The sequence below is a fragment of the Sardina pilchardus genome, chromosome 7 (assembly GCF_963854185.1).
Source record: "Sardina pilchardus chromosome 7, fSarPil1.1, whole genome shotgun sequence".
NCBI classification, from domain to species: domain Eukaryota; kingdom Metazoa; phylum Chordata; class Actinopteri; order Clupeiformes; family Clupeidae; genus Sardina; species Sardina pilchardus.
In genome coordinates, this window is record NC_085000.1 from 17,985,216 (window position 1) to 18,002,483 (window position 17,268).

The following is a 17,268-nucleotide window of genomic DNA, read 5'->3' on the forward strand; positions in this document are numbered from 1 at the left end:
ATTTGTCTGGGCCTCTGAATCCTGCACCTGACCCAGACATTCTGGAAGCATTCTTCAGACGGTGATCATGACAGTGTGCCGACAGCTGAGAGAATGAAACCTCCCTCGAGAGGAGCATCATTTTCAATTACCTTGTTCTCAGCTGTCACACGCTTGCGCTCACACACACACACACACACACACACACACACACACACACACACACACTCCAACCCCTGGGTAATTAAAGCAGGAGCTGCTCTGTATCCATTTTGAAGGGAAGACCATCTGCTCATTTCTATACCTCCAAGGACTCCGACAGGGTGTGATTTCTCCATTGTTGGCTAACATTAACAACAAAATATTGATTTTAACTATAGTGTATTAAGTAATAGTTGTAGTTCTGTTTATCTAACCAATGCTTACTACTGTGAACACAGACTAGGCAGCAGTGATACAATAAGACCTTTCAATTTTGACATAGTTACATTATTTTCTATGCCAAAAATAACATGGATCTTTCCATCATGGCATGTAGTCTTCAAGCCTGGCTGCAGTGCTTATTTTTACCACAAGAGGACACTCCTTTCACTATTATTGATGGGCCTAACATACAGACATTACACTCTTTTCTGGGCATTATGTGATTTGATTGTATGACCCAACTCACATGGTAATTAGTTACAATACAATAAAGGTAAATATTAATGGTGTCATTTGTAGCTTATGGTTACGACAGACACATAATATTTAGAAATAGTCACATGATAAAGAAATATTAAGATTGAGAATGCTTTCTTTTTTTCCCACACAATTTTATTGCATTTTGTGTTCACAACATTCAACAAGAATTATGTAGTTCTTTTTTGTTCAAATAATTTGTCCTAGTCCTCCAGAGTGTTCCGAATGTTATTTCCAGTTGAGAACATACATAAGAATCAATTCACAGCAATAACCAGTTGGACAATCAGATCCCTTTCAAGTAAACAACACATTATACATCTGGTTATCTTCAGTATTTCCCTTAACATCTCCTGGGCTACACAACTGCAGTGTCTGTTAATAGTGTGTCACAGCTCATTGAGGTATGACAGCTGATGATTCTCCCTTAAATGTAATATGACTTGACAACAGCATTCCAATATTCCCTCTATGCAGAAGTGATCAGACGAGCCATACAAACACATCAACTACTGAGCAACTACGGTCATTACACTCACACACACACATACACACACACACACACACAACAACAACAAGAACACACGTCATGAATTTATCAATTAAATAAATGTCTAACTCAAATACAGCAATATATTCATCTCTTCATATTTACAATATTTCAAAACTCATTGCATGGAGTAAGCATTGTTCACTGTACAGCAAGTGTAATAACGCAAACCACCAAAAGCCAAACCATTTGCACATACGCTGGTAAAAGCATGATGTGAAATTTCACTGTAAATCTCTTAATCAGAATCTCCTATGACTTGAGACAGTAGACTAGTTCTGAAATATGACCTGAAATGAAATGCTGTCTTTGCCTGAACAAAAGACTTCTGCTGCTTGATAATACTGAGCGTATGGGCAATTCAGAGCAATGAAAGCGTAAGACTGGGTTTCCGAAACGTTTTCTTTGTTGTGAAACGGTCATAGTTGCATGATGGCCATCTGTTTCAGTCATTGTGGTTGTAGCACAACAGTGATTTTCGGTAAGCCGCCCACAGAAGCACAGGCTCAGGAGGACCTGGAACCCTCAGTGCTGACCCAAAGATGACCTGTAAGAGAACTGCTCATGCTTTTACCAGACTTGCATGGAGTCGCAGTGGTTTAACGTTTTTAAACACTACTACACCCAGGTAAACAAACAAACAAACAAACAAACAAACAGAAGAATGTATCCATGCTTGAAATGATTGTGTAGGACCCATTGAAAGATTGAAATGTAACAATACAACACAATTCATCTGTAGTAGACAAATGTTGCACCAATGAAAGGCTGATTAAGACAAAAAAACAAAAACATGAAACTGATGACAATGTCCCTTCTTGTGTATTGCACATGGCTGCTAATAATGTCTGAGGTTTGATTTCTTCAAATCCTTATTACAGCCTTTTTTGCCAATAGATTAAGTTCAAAGGAAGGAGGCTTATCGATCCCTTCTCTATCAACAAAGCCAAATCCTATTTGTGAAGATGTGCAAGATTCACACATGGATGATCTGGTAAAAGGTGGCAGAAGCCAATACATCTTCCCTGACTACCTTTTCCCTCAGGTAATGTAAAATAACTGCTTTAATCAAATACCCAAAAGTAACATAAGCTTCCCTTCTCTGGTGTATCCTTAGAAGCAAATAGTTTGGGCCTCAACAGTGAGGATGTAAACAAGCCCTTTCTATCAATGTAACATTCCCAAATAAATAAATAAATTAACAAACAAATAATCAAACAAACAAAAAAAACAAAATGCAACATCATACAATATGTTACATAATGTAAATCAGTGGAATGTATCAACCAAATGAATCAAGCAATCAGGGGCAAAAGTAAACAAACAAACAAACAAACAAACAAAAAAAAAGAAGAATGTTGAAGCTGCATGGAATGTGGTGGATGAGTGTGGAGGGGCCTTACACTTTACGGGAGAGGGGATGACTTGACTTTGGACATGAAGCTTAAAAGGCAAAAACACACACATAGGTGGGAGCAAGAGAGTAGCGGAGGAGGAGGAGGAGGAGATACAGGAGGAGTGTAAAGCGTGGGGTTTAGACGAGCCAGCACTGCCTCGATGGCCGGCCGGCTGCTTTAGTTGGCTGTTCCTCTACTCGGTCTGGGGCACGGAGATGGCCGGTCCCTTGGGGTCGTCGAAGCGGTCCATGGTGCGCAGCTGCATGATCATGTGCAGCCCGTAGGTCAGGATGAGGACCATGAGGAGAGAGGTCAGCAGGCCCATCCAGATGCCCGGCGAGAAGAAGCCTGCGCAGTCGCTGGCGTAGGAGAACTCCTTCTCCTTCGAGTTGAGGTTGAAGCCCTGGATCTGTAACACAGACAAGAGCAACAGACAAAAAGCAAAGGAGAAAGAGGGACGGTGAATGACTGTTGATTTACATACACAACAAGAGATTTTAACCATGAGGAGAGTTTGTAACTGAGGCACAAAAGAGTCCGAGGGATTTTTTTTCTACCATGACGGATACCCTCAAAGTGTCCTCCAAAAACAAAGAAGTCACTTAATCCAATCTTTGCTTCCTTTCATTTTGAATATGCCGCTGGATGAAACAAGGAATGTAACATGTTTGAGGTGCAAGAGTGTAACCTTCAAATCACATTTTTTCGATTTGGTCGTCTTATACCCCTCATGCCTCCCCTGTACTGAAAAGACAGAAGCTGCCATCACAAGCAGCCAAAAGTCCCATCTACCTGGAAGTCAGCGAAAGACACTCTCCAGTCTTTGGCAGCATCCTTGGCTGTCCGTGGTGTGAGCTGGGCGTAGCGGAAGCTGCTGACGGACTCGCAGCGGTACGAATACTCGACGGGCGCGTAGATGAAGCGGCTGGCGTTGAACGTGGCCTTCTTGCCCTCGTACTCCAGGATGACCTCGTCCATGGTGAACCAGCGGCGGGCAGACACCTTGTAGTGGCGCTGGCTCATGGCGAAGCTAGACAAAGGAAACAGGAAGTTACAGCTCATGCACTGTGGTCTGAGTAGGGAGAAGTGAATCAGGAGAAGAGGTGAATCAACAGGGAAGCTTTTTTTTTTTTTCACTTCTACTCACATCATTTTGAAAGAACGGAATCCAAGAACGTTCTCATAATTCAGGACCAGTCTGAAAATAAACAGAGAACATTTTGAAAGTCTCTCCGTGGTTACTTAGTGCGAAGTGTGAACCAAGTTTCACGCTCTTCAGTCATATAGCATGCAATACCTGAAGTTTGGGAAGCTTCAATTCCAAACAGTTAAGCCTTTTTAATACTTTGAGTATCGTAAACAATCATAGATATTAACTAGAAATGCAATTCCAAGGAATTACCAGTGCATGAAAATGCAAAAAATGTATATAGATAATGTAGATATGGTTACTAAGGTGTAGCTAGGGTAAACATGGTGGTTGAAATGTTAACAATGCTAACAATGATAACCAGGTTGATTGGTTTACTTAGCTAATGATTTCTAACAGTTATAGTAAAAATTCTAACTATGTTAACAATGCTAACCGGGTTGATCAGCCAACTTAGTTGATGATTGCTAGCAGTTATGCTAAAAATGCTAACAAAGTTAACAATGCTAATTTTGCTAACAATGCTAACCAGGTTGATTAACTAACTTAGCTAATGATATCTAGAAGTTATGCTAAAAATGCTAACTATGCTAACCATGCTAACTAGCTAACTTGCTAGTGAGGACTTTTATTTTGAAACATTTGTTGATAGGGTATCCATGGCTGCCACTATCAGGAATAAAGAAGTTACTGTAGCAAAATCATATTGGTTGCTATGGAAACGGTCATAAACGCTTAATTTTAATGGTTGCTATGTTGGTTGCTAGGTACATGGGGGTCTCGTAGTTGACTGGAGGCATAGTTGATGATAACTGACAGTTGGAATGGTTGAACAGTTAAATAGTTGAGTAGTTTCAATGGTTAAATGATTTAATAGTGTATTATTGCAGTGAGGACTTTTATTTTGAAACAGTTGTGGAAAGAGGAAACAGGATATGTAGTCTTCACAGAGAGATTGTATGCTTAAAGCCTGAGAGAGAGAGGGCTGCTGCAGGTGGGGCTGGCCACCTGGCATAAGATTCTAATTGCTCAACGACCCGATTGTGATGTCATAGAGGCCAATGTTAAGTCTATGGGGTAATTTTTAATAGTTTTTAATTTTTAGTTTAAAAAGTATAAAAGTTACAAAGTTGAAAAATACATAGCAGCCTTCTCCTATTGAAGACCTACGTTACAGAGTTTGAATGAAGTTTCTAAGTTGAACGGTTGAAGAGAAATTGCGCACAGAAAAAGTGGTAAGCGGAATAATAAAATGAGGAATAAGAAGTCTAGGAAGAACAGTACAGTGCATTTGCATGCACTGTAATAATAACTAGAAATGCAATTCCAAGGAATTACCAGTGCATGAAAATGCAAAAAAGATAGATAATGTAGATATGGTTACTAAGGTGTAGCTAGGGTAAACATGGTGGTTGCATAGTTTACAGAGAGTTGATAGTGTGAAGGTAGACTGTTTAAAGATGAAACATTCCAGAACTAACTTAACTAATGATTTCTATTCATGTTAAAATGTTGATTAGCTAACTTAGCTAATGATTTCTAGCAGTTACGCTAAAAATGTTAATTATGCTAGCAATGCTAACTTTACTAACAATGCTAACCAGGTTGATTAGCTAACTTAACCGATGATTTCTAGCAGTTATGTTAAAAATGCTAACTATGCTAACAATGCTAACTATGCTAACTAGCTAACTTGCTAGTGAGGACTTTTATTTTGAAACATTTGTTGCTAGGGTATCCATGGTGGCCACTATCAGGAAACAAGAATTTACTGCAGTATAATCATGTTGGTTGCTATGGAAACGGTCATAAACACTTAATTTTAATGGTTGCTATGTTGGTTGCTAGGTACATGGAGGTTTCATGTAGTTTACTGGAGGCATAGTGGATGATAACTGACAGTTGGAATGGTTGAACAGTTCAATAGTTGAGTAGTTTCAATGGTTAAATGATTTAATAGTGTATTATTGCAGTGAGGACCTTTATTTTGAAACAGTTGTGGACAGAGGAAGTAGTGAAACAGGATCTGTAGTCTTAATGAGATTGTATGCTTAAAGCCTGAGACAGAAGGTGCCTCTCATAGCGTTTACGCGTCCTCTCTCGCTCCTCACTGATCTACATAAAGAATGATGGAGCGGCAACAATGGGATAGTCTAGCCCTTCTTCTATCTTTCTTTATGTAGATCATTGAGGATCGAGGAGCGAGGGAGGACATATAAACGCTGCTTGAGAGGGACCCACAGTAAATACTTTAAAAGTTGTATGTAGATAGTCTAATTAATGTTGATAGATAGAATGTTTAATGGATGTTGATAGGCAGATTGTTTTATATTGATTGACAGTCTAATGGGTGGATGAGTGAATGGTCTGAAGAAGATGAATGGATAGAAGGTTGGATGGAATGTGCCTTATATTCTTGTTAAGAGAGACACTGATACAGCTCTCTGAGAGTAGTTGACACAGGTGTAATCAATTTAACTGGCTAGTCTTAAGAGAGCCAGAGTACTCTTAAAGCCTGAGACAGAGTAAATAATTTAAAAGTTGAATGTAGATAGTCTAATTAATGTTGATAGACAGAGAGTTTAATGGATGTTGATAGACAGATTGTTTAATAGATGTTGATAGACAGTTTAATGGGTGGATGAGTGAATGGTCTGAAGATGATGAATGGATAGAATGTTGGATGGAATGTGCCTTATATTCTTGTAGAATGGAGAGACACAGCTCTCTACTGAGAGTAGTGGATACAGATACAGGTGTAATCAATTTAACTGGCTAGTCAGCCTGAGACAGAGTAGATTGTTTAAAAGTTGAATGTAGAGCGTCTAATTGATGTTGATAGGCAGACTGTTTAGAATGGGTGGATGAGTGAATGGTTTGAAGAAGATGAATGGATATAAAGTTGAATGGAATTAGGAGGACTTATTTTGATACTGTTGTGCGCAGAGGATACAGGGGAACAGAACAGAAGTCTTCAGAGAGATTGTAAAGCCTGAGAGAAACTGACAGTTGGTGCCCAGGTGGCTGACCAGCTGGGGTAACATTCTAATTGCTGCCGTGATGTCATAATGAGCCATGTTAAGTCTATGGGGGAAATTGTAATAGTTTTTAACTAATAGTTTAAAAAGTATAAAAGTTACAAAGTTGAAAAACACAAAGCACACATCGCGTAAGTAAGACCTACGCGACATAGTTTGAATGGAGTTTCTACGTTAAGCGGTTGAAGCTGAATTGCGTGCGTTAGAAGAAGAACTAGAAATGCAATTCCAAGGAATTACCAGTGCATGAAAATGCTAAAAAAGATAGATAATGTAGATATGGTTACTAAGGTGTAGCTAGGGTAAACATGGTGGTTGCATAGTTTACAGAGAGTTGATAGTGTGAAGGTAGACAGTTTAAAGATGAAACATTCCAGTTCTAACTTAACTAATGATTTCTATTCATGTTAAAATGTTGATTAGCTAACTTAGCTAATGATTTCTAGCAGTTAAGCTAAAAATGCTAATTATGCTAGCAATGCTAACTTTACTAACAATGCTAACCAGGTTGATTAGCTAACTTATCGATGATTTCTAGCAGTAATGTTAAAAATGCTAACTATGCTAACAATGCTAAATTTGCTGACAATGCTAACCAGGTTGATTAGCTAACTTAGTTGATGATTTTTTGCAGTTATGCTAAAAATGCTAACTATGTTAACAATGTTAACTATGCTAACTAGCTAACTTGCTAGTGAGGACTTTTATTTTGAAACATTTGTTGCTAGGGTATCCATGGTGGCCACTATCAGGAAACAAGAAGTTACTGCAGTATAATCATGTTGGTTGCTATGGAAACGGTTATAAACACTTAATTTTAATGGTTGCTATGTTGGTTGCTAGGTACATGGAGGTTTCATGTAGTTGACTGGAGGCATAGTTGATGATAACTGACAGTTGGAATGGTTGAACATTTCAATAGTTGAGTAGTTTCAATGGTTAAATGATTTAATAGTGTATAATTGCAGTGAGGACCTTTATTTTGAAACAGTTGTAGACAGAGGAAGTAGTGAAACAGGATCTGTAGTCTTAATGAGATTGTATGCTTAAAGCCTGAGACAGAAGGTGCCTCTCATAGCGTTTACGCGTCCTCTCTCGCTCCTCACTGATCTACATAAAGAATGATGGAGCGGCAACAATGGGATAGTCTAGCCCTTCTTCTATCTTTCTTTATGTAGATCATTGAGGATCGAGGAGCGAGGGAGGACATATAAACGCTGCTTGAGAGGGACCCACAGTAAATACTTTAAAAGTTGTATGTAGATAGTCTAATTAATGTTGATAGACAGAATGTTTAATGGATGTTGATAGGCAGATTGTTTAATAGATATTGATTGACAGTTTAATGGGTGGATGAGTGAATGGTCTGAAGAAGATGAGTGGATAGAAGGTTGGATGGAATGTGCCTTATATTCTTGTTAAGAGAGACACTGATACAGCTCTCTGAGAGTAGTTGACACAGGTGTAATCAATTTAACTGGCTAGTCTTAAGAGTGCCAGAGTACTCTTAAAGCCTGAGACAGAGTAAATAATTTAAAAGTTGAATGTAGATAGTCTAATTAATGTTTAATTTAAAGTTTAATGGATGTTGATAGACAGATTGTTTAATAGATGTTGATAGACAGTTTAATGGGTGGATGAGTGAATGGTCTGAAGAAGATGAATGGATAGAATGTTGGATGGAATGTGCCTTATATTCTTGTAGAATGGAGAGACACAGCTCTCTACTGAGAGTAGTGGATACAGATACAGGTGTAATCAATTTAACTGGCTAGTCTTAAGAGAGCCAGCCTGAGACAGAGTAGATTGTTTAAAAGTTCAATGTAGAGCGTCTAATTGATGTTGTTGATAGGCAGACTGTTTAGAATGGGTGGATGAGTGAATGGTTTGAAGAAGATGAATGGATATAAAGTTGGATGGAATTAGGAGGACTTATTTTGATACTGTTGTGCGCAGAGGATACAGGGGAACAGAATATGTAGTCTTCAGAGAGGAGCCTGAGAGAAACTGACAGTTGGTGCCCAGGTGGCTGACCAGCTGGGGTAACATTCTAATTGCTGCCGTGATGTCATAATGAGCAATGTTAAGTCTATGGGGGAAATGGTGATAGTTTTTAACTAATAGTTTAAAAAGTATAAAAGTTACAAAGTTGAAAAATATAAAGCACATATGGCATAAGCAAGACCTACGCAACAAAGTTTGAATGAAGTTTCTACGTTAAACGGTTGAAGCTGAATTGCGAGCGTTAGAAGAAGAAGTTTAATAACTAGAAATGCAATTCCAAGGAATTACCAGTGCATGAAAATGCAAAAATAGATAGATAATGTAGATATGGTTACTAAGGTGTAGCTAGGGTAAACATGGTGGTTGCATAGTTTACAGAGAGTTGATAGTGTGAAGGTAGACAGTTTAAAGATTAAACATTCCAGTTCTAACTTAGCTAATGATTTCTATTCATGTTAAAATGTTGATTAGCTAACTTAGCTAATGATTTCTAGCAGTTATGCTAAAAATGCTAATTATGCTAGCAATGCTAACTTTACTAACAATGCTAACCAGGTTGATTAGCTAACTTAACCGATGATTTCTAGCAGTAATGCTAAAAATGCTAACTATGCTAACAATGCTAAATTTGCTAACAATGCTAACCAGGTTGATTAGCTAACTTAGTTGATGATTTTTTGCAGTTATGCTAACTATGCTAACCATGCTAACTAGCTAACTTGCTAGTGAGGACTTTTATTTTGAAACATTTGTTGCTAGGGTATCCATGGTGGCCACTATCAGGAAACAAGAAGTTACTGCAGTAAAATTATGTTGGTTGCTATGGAAACAGTCATAAACACTTAATGGTTGCTATGTTGGTTGCTAGGTACATGGAGGTTTCATGTAGTTGACTGGAGGCATAGTGGATGATAACTGACAGTTGGAATGGTTGAACAGTTCAATAGTTGAGTAGTTTCAATGGTTAAATGATTTAATAGTGTATTATTGCAGTGAGGACTTTTATTTTGAAACAGTTGTGGACAGAGGAAACAGTTTAACAGGATATGTGTAGTCTTCAGAGAGATTGTATGCTTAAAACCTGAGAGAAACTGACGGTTGGTGCCCAGGTGGCCGGCCACCTGGCGTAAGATTCTAATTGCTGCCGTGATGTCATAATGAGCAATGTTAAGTCTATGGGGGAAATTGTAATAGTTTTTAACTAATAGTTTAAAAAGTATAAAAGTTACAAAGTTGAAAAATACAAAGCACACATGGCATAAGCAAGACCTACGTAACACAGTTTGAATGAAGTTTCTACGTTAAACGGTTCAAGCTGAATTGCGTGCGTTAGAAGAAGAATAATAAAAAGTTGAAGTTGAAGAAGCCTAGGAAGAACAGTACAGTGCATTTTCATGCACTGTAATAATAATAAGAAGAATAGGAAGAACAGTACAGTGCATTTTCATGCACTGTAATAATAAGAAGACTTTGGAAGAACAGTATAGTGCATTTTCATGCACTATAACTAGAAATGCAATTCCAAGGAATTACCAGTGCATGAAAATGCAAAAAAAATTATAGATAGATAATGTAGATATGGTTACTAAGGTGTAGCTAGGGTAAACATGGTGGTTGCATAGTTTAAAGAGAGTTGATAGTGTTAAGGTAGACATTTTAAAGCTTAAACATTCCTGTTCTAACTTAACTAATGATTTCTAACAGGTATTCTAAAATGTTAACTATGTTAACAATGATAACCAGGTTGATTGGTTTACTTGGCTAATGATTTCTAGCAGTAATGCTAAACATGCTAACTATGCTAACAATGCTAAATTTGCTAACAATGCTAACCAGGTTGATTAGCTAACATAGTTGATGATTTTTTGCAGCTATGCTAAAAATGCTAACTATGCTAACCATGCTAACTAGCTAACTTGCTAGTGAGGACTTTTATTTTGAAACATTTGTTGCTAGGGTATCCATGGTGGCCACTATCAGGAAACAAGAAGTTACTGCAGTATAATCATAGCATGGAAAACCAGCGCCAACTGCTGGACGGCAAAATGTTTTGCCTGCATTTGGGTCTGGCCTCGGACCATTGAACATTTTGAAAACACTGCCCTGAATCTGGCAGATGGCAACTAAACCAATCACAACGCAGAGATGTGTTTTGAATCAACGCGGGCGGGGCAGAGGGCTCTGGGGCGGGGTTTTGAGGGAGCGTTGGCCTATAGGCACAGACACGGTTTGAAAGACAACGGGTTGTGCTCATCAACAATGTTCCGTTGTATCCATTGATCGAGGCCAGACTAAATTAGACATCCAATCCATTTAGGCTGGTTTATCAGGCTAGTATAATCATGTTGGTTGCTATGGAAACGGTCATAAACACTTAATTTTAATGGTTGCTTTGTTGGTTGCTAGGTACATGGAGGTTTCATGTAGTTGACTGAAGCCACCTAAGTAAGACCTACGCAGCGCAGTTTGAATGAAGTTTCTACGTCGAACGGTTGAAGCTGAATTGAACGCACAAAAAGCGTTAGAAGAAGAATAATAATATCGATAATAAGAGGATGTCGGATAACAGTAGAGTGCATTTGCATGCACTCTAATAAGAATAAATCGGATAACAGTAGAGTGCATTTTCATGCACTCTAATTTGAATCATCAATTCCATTGGATCTACTTGAGTGAAGAGTGTGACAAAACGTGTTTTGATGGTTTCATAAAAAAACAAATCAGTACAGGTAGTCGCTGAATCAAGATTCTAAGATTCTAAAGAGACCAAAGACACTGTACGCTGGTGGCAGATTATGTCCCTCTCTCATTCGGCTTTTTATCCATCCTCCCTTCCTTCCTCGGTCCTCGTTCCCACTGATCTACATAAAGAATGATGCGGCGGCAACAATGGGATAGTCTATCCAGTGTTCTTTATAGATCAGTGAGAACGAGCCTGGAGGACCAAGCATCGAGGATCGAGGAGAGAGGTTGAGAAGGGTCCTTAAGTAGCATTCACACGAAGAACGATAACGATAATAACGATAACGATAACGATAACGATAACGATAACGATAGCGATAGCCATAACAATCCACATTGACCATAACGTCCACACTGGCCAACGATAAGAAAAGTCTCTCCTCGTCTTAATGAATGTGATGGCTAAAATATTATGGGTTCTGATTGGCTGTTAGCTTTTTATCGTTCTCAAAATCGCCCCAACGATATCATTCTTCATGTCGTTATCGTTATACTGTAGTTTATGTGTGAACGTCATCATTCATATCAACAAGAAAGATATTTGGTTATAGTTATCGTTACAGTTATTTGTTCTTGGTGTGAACGGCCCTTTAATCATATCCCTTACTTTGAGTCATCCTCACTGCAGGAGGAGCCATCCAGCTTGACGGACGCCCCCTCTCCAAAGGTCTGTGGGGACAGGTCGTGCCTCTTCCACTTGCCCTCGCTGAGGAAGCTGACCGTCAGGTTCTCGGCCCACAGCAGGATGCAGGGGGCCTCCTTCTCCTTGAACTCCACGGGCGGGTAGGGCTCCGAGCCGCTCCTCGCCCTCTCCCTCTCCCTCTCGTTGTTGCCGCCGCGCCTGGAGCCCTTGTTGCGGTACTGCAGGAGGGAGCGGCCCCCCACAGACTGGAAGGCCAGGGAGGGGTCCTCGATCACCTTAGAGAAGAGTGGAGAGGTGGGGGTGGAGGAGGACAGTTAAGGAGCCATCAAAACGAGTGGAGAGGTGGGGGTGGAGGAGGACAGTTAAGGAGCCATCAAAACACCCACACCAGAGCGGTACCTGGCACCAAATGTAAAGTCTCTTTCATACCCTACTCCAAGGCTTTGTTCACACTGGCAGTCGAAATCCGATTTTTTGCTTATCTGGATTGTATCTAGCTTGAATTTTGGGTAGTCTGAACGGCACAAAACCGCATGAAATGCGATTTTTCCAATGCTGATTCGCACCACATACGAAGGTGGTTTCAATAACACTTACTATCGGATATGACTCAATCTGAACAGTCGAACCACTTGAATAGGATTTCAACATGCCCCTTTCGTCATTTGCACTGCGACAAACAATTGCAACGTAATTCTGAGTGACGGAAGTGATTGATTGATTGATTCAGCGCGTGCGCCAGGGCTAGCAGCAAAACAAAAACCAACGTCAGACTCAAGTCATTATTTTATGGTGAAACATGGAAAACTGTAACGTTAAGGGTGACGAGGTATTTGTGCCGCGGTTACGCATAATAAGTTGGAAAATATAAAAAATAAATCCACTTTCATCCATGACGACGGTTGTGTACAACTCTACCTAATGAATCCAGGTGTGTGTAATTTAATCGGATCTGAGCATTGCACGCCAAGATCGGATGTGATCGGATGTGATCATTTGCAATATGCAATGAGAACAGTCCGTCAGGAAGATCAGGTTCTGATCGGATATGCAAGACATCCGATTTCGACTGCCAGTGTGAACTAAGCCCAACAGTCTCCAACATCCTTAACCTGTTGGGTGAGTTTACACAGAGAGGGTTAAAGTGGAGCGAGAGGCGCAAACGTTCAAACATTTCCACGTTCTCTTTTCGCGAAGGGGAGGGGGGCGAAATCCCCCTTTAAGCAGACCTAGAAACATTCGAACTGAACTGCTTGCCGATCGATATCCCACTATGACGACTTTGCAACATACCTCTTTAAGCAGACAGGAACTGTTAAAATTTTGCTTCCATAGAGATGCATTAAGTTGCTCTATCTTGTCAGTAATGAGGGATCTTTGGTTTACACAAACTTGATAGACTCAATGACACCCTGATATTTCAGCTATGTATTAATGGTGGTGGAGTCAGAATCTTCTGAGAAACTAAAGGTATGACACACTAAAGGGGATGACACACTGAGCCAAGCACAGTCAACATTTACATCTTGTGATGGGATTTGCAGTGATTTATTCTTTGATTGGAGCAGAGTGAGCTTAAGCTGGGTGTTCCCATCCTGCCTTGCATGGTGATTTCTTTCCCGCTGCTAAGGCAGTCTGGAAACTACCGCCCTAATTTTTGTCTGAAATAGGGGACCAATCACAGAACAGGGGGGAAAGCAAGACAATGATGAGCTATGCACATACACATTTGATAGACATCCAATGAACGGATCTGGGCATTTTTTTTCAAATACGAGAAAATGAACGTGTGGTTGCTAGACCACGTCTCATTTGAGAAGTGGTAGGCGCTAGCCAGGCTAGAGTGAGCTAGTCTTCAGAAATATCATAGAGGTACAGGTATCTGTGCTGTCGGTACATCTGTACATCTGTACTAAGGATGTTGTAAGACACAGAGAGCTACTTACTCGAGATGGCTGCAGCGCTGTGTAAACTGCAGTGTAAGGGACAGCCTGGCTGCTCATGATGCTCAAGACCTGACCAATCACCTCATCTACAGACCAGGAAAACAAACACAGTTCCTCAATGTCAACATCAGCATCTAACGTTCCATATTGTTCTTATTCTTCTTATTATTACTTACCTTATCTTATTACACAAAAATGGTTTATACATTGAGAAATTGAGCATCTTTAACAAATTCAACAATTTCAAACAAACAATGGAAACAGTCCAAGAAACAGAGGTCTTGTGCTTACCGTTTCCACTGAGGACTTCTTTAGCAGACATCATATCAGCACTGTGCAAGAAGTGAACAATCAAAGCCATATCATCAGCAAAAGGTCTTTGAAAGCACTACACAGTGAGATTATAGAGAGTTTAATTTTCTCTAAGGAAGGATGTCTTGATCCTGCTCTTGAGCCCCTTTATCTGTTTACATTTCTACCAGTCCATGTTGTGCATACTTCATACTTCATCAGGAGCACCCTGGATTGGTTAGACACACCTCATTAATAATACCCCATTCCTACTTGGAGTGACACATTCTTACCTCCGCCAAGGAGGGAGGGAGGGAGTGTCTGTCTGTCTGTCTGTCTGTCTGTCTGTCTGTCTGTCTGTCTGTCTGTCTGTCTGTCTGTCTGTCTGTCTGTCTGTCTGTCTGTCTGTCTGTCTGTCTGTCTGTCTGTCTGTCTGTCTGTCTTTCACTGTAATATTTATTAAACTTTATGGCGCCATAAGGGAATACACTTTAACTTTTACATTACAATCATTAATTGCTTTTCGGGCAACCTAGCATGTAACACACTTTTCTCCTCAAGGCTGTATCAAGAGCAGGAGTTTCGTGCCGGAATTGAAAAATGAATTGAAGATTTTCAGTGGAGTACGAGCAACCAAGAACCAGGAGTCAAAGCCCTGTTCTCACACAGAGGCGTGGAAATTACCTTGTGGCGTAGGGCAGGCGGAACACCAGCAGGGCGGCGACAGATGCGTTGAGTCGGAGCTGTGCGAGAGTCTCGGGGTCCATGTAGAGGGGGGACGTGTCCAGCTGCTCCTGCAGGATCCCGGTCACAGCACTGGCCGCAGGGCGAGCCACCGATGGCAGCATCAGAGGCTTGGAGGACTGCAGCGCCCCCTAGAGGTTGCAAAAGGACAGCGTTTGAGGAACTGTCTTCTTGGAGCAGCCGAGGCCTACTGGTTAGGGTTTCGAGCTGGTAACTGGAGGGTTGATCCCCAACCAGTAGGTAAAATGTGGGTGGGGCGTTCATTGTGTGCTGTGTGTGTTCACTGATTCACAGATTGGGATAAATGCTGAGACCAAATTTCCCTTACGGGATCAAAAGAGTACATATTATACTATACATCTTGCTTACCAACAGTATACAAAGACTGATGTCAATCTCTTGAGTTGGCTTTTTTGAGTACAATCAATTTGGGTATGTTTGGAGAAAGTATGGTTACTTAGCAATACATGTTCCATCTTTAACCTATGTGATCATTTTGCCTCCTTTACTCTCTTACATGGTCTTATAGGACTCGGTCTTCCAAGACAGAAGACGACACTCACACACATTTTTTTTCTTTCAAGGCTATAGGCTAATTTGTACAAAAATGTGTTTTCATTTAAGACAATGAGCCTAAATGTGTTTTCCTTTAAGACAATGAGCCTTACATTTCCAGCTAGTTAACTCATCGCCATTTGTGCGCAGTTACCAAGAAGGGGCCAGTAACCAGGCCGACGGGAGGGGGGGGAAAGTACTGAACCCTGTGTACCTCGAGATTTGAGAAGGCGCTATCCTGTTTGTTTCCAAAAACTCCTCCGTACATGGTGAAATCATCCACACTCAACTGGAGACAAAAGCAGAACAAGGAGGTCAGCTGCAGATGATGCACACAAATGGGAAGCACACCAATGTCACAAGACCTGTCATACCTTTTCGCGAACAAAATGTTCCACAAATAAGCGATATAGAATAAAAGCAGCACCCTAAAGATTAAACTATTATACTGTAAAAAAAAAAAACATACACCATGTTTAGGCCACAACTTCTCCACTGAACAAATTACACCTAAGAATTTAACACCTTCCATGTAATTAAGGGGGTTTTGAATGTTAGGCCTAAGGAGGAGGCACCACCAATGTCAAACAATAAACGTAGGGCCCAGTGCATTACAGTGGACGCCACTGACATTAGCGTGGCAAAATTCCCAGGTATGTGTTAGACACCAGGGTTATGTTTTAATTACCAGGTCCGAATCTTCAAAACTCCGAAAATTATTCATGTCAAATTAATAGTGTTTGGGTCTTTAAGTCTATAATGGGAGAAAGTCTGTGTGGTACCATATTTGCTAGAATAGGCTGTCACACAAATGTAAAAGGCTACCTTGTCCTGTAGGAAGAGCAGTACGTTGTGTGGGGTATTACTTAGAGCCGTCTTCAGGTAGGACTCCAGCTGAGAGCTGGAGACGATGTGCCCCGCAGCCGGTGGCGTTTGAGATTGCAACGGGGAGCTGTGAGATAAACACGGGGGATTCGAGTTTAATTGATACATAACAGAATAAACAGTATATAGACACGATAGGCTACATTTTCTAACGAGGCATAAGGTAGCCTCGGTACGTTAGCTAACTGATTCATTCCGATGAAGATGTTTGAGGGTTAGCTAGCTACCAGTGTCTCATATTTCTATAATATTGGTGTCCATTCTAGACAGTTCTGAATTCTAAATGCAGTACATTTGGAGTTATCCACAGCCTTGGTTAATCAACGAGAGGAGTGCGAAGTAGATGTAAAGAAACCCCAGCATAGTGTACTGCGATGAATGACAAAATGTCATCCATGCAGGTGGCTAACGCTAACTAGGCTTAGCAGGTTGCAGCACTGGACAGCTACCACCAGTAAACTGAAAGACAAACACGGATGGTGTTTAAAATAATTGTTCTCCTTACCCTGCACTTGACCACATCATCATAGGTACTTGGTCGTTGCATTTCCCGAAAGATGCAACGTAAAATAAAACCGCAAAAATGATGCTACAGCTGAGTATCTTTCGGTCCGCCATCTTCGGGATCCTCAACGAATGACGTTGTTGACGATGCTGTGAGTG

General features: G+C 40.4%; 1 protein-coding gene across 1 annotated transcript; it reads right to left on the reverse strand.

Moving 5' to 3' along the window:
- Window positions 1-1,266: 1,266 nt before the first annotated feature.
- atp6ap1a (ATPase H+ transporting accessory protein 1a) lies at window positions 1,267-17,240 on the reverse strand. Its single transcript, XM_062541008.1, has 10 exons — window positions 17,111-17,240; window positions 16,546-16,672; window positions 15,935-16,009; window positions 15,106-15,296; window positions 14,422-14,462; window positions 14,131-14,216; window positions 12,149-12,459; window positions 3,755-3,805; window positions 3,400-3,637; window positions 1,267-3,016 (listed from the first exon to the last, which is right to left on the reverse strand). Exons 1-10 carry the CDS (start codon window positions 17,221-17,223, stop codon window positions 2,801-2,803), a joined length of 1,449 nt encoding a protein of 482 aa, XP_062396992.1. The 5' UTR covers window positions 17,224-17,240; the 3' UTR covers window positions 1,267-2,800.
- Between the last annotated feature and the right edge of the window lie 28 nt (window positions 17,241-17,268).

Bases quoted from the DNA above. Each gene is read 5' to 3' on its own strand.
- atp6ap1a (XM_062541008.1), bottom strand. From the start codon at position 17,223: ATGGCGGACCGAAAGATACTCAGCTGTAGCATCATTTTTGCGGTTTTA. The intron at 16,010-16,545 runs GTAGCCTTTTAC...TTTTGTCTCCAG, and splicing joins TGCTCTTCCTACAGGACAAG to TTGAGTGTGGATGATTTCAC. The intron at 3,806-12,148 runs GTAAGGGATATG...GTTTATTTTCAG, and splicing joins TGCAGTGAGGATGACTCAAA to ACTGGTCCTGAATTATGAGA.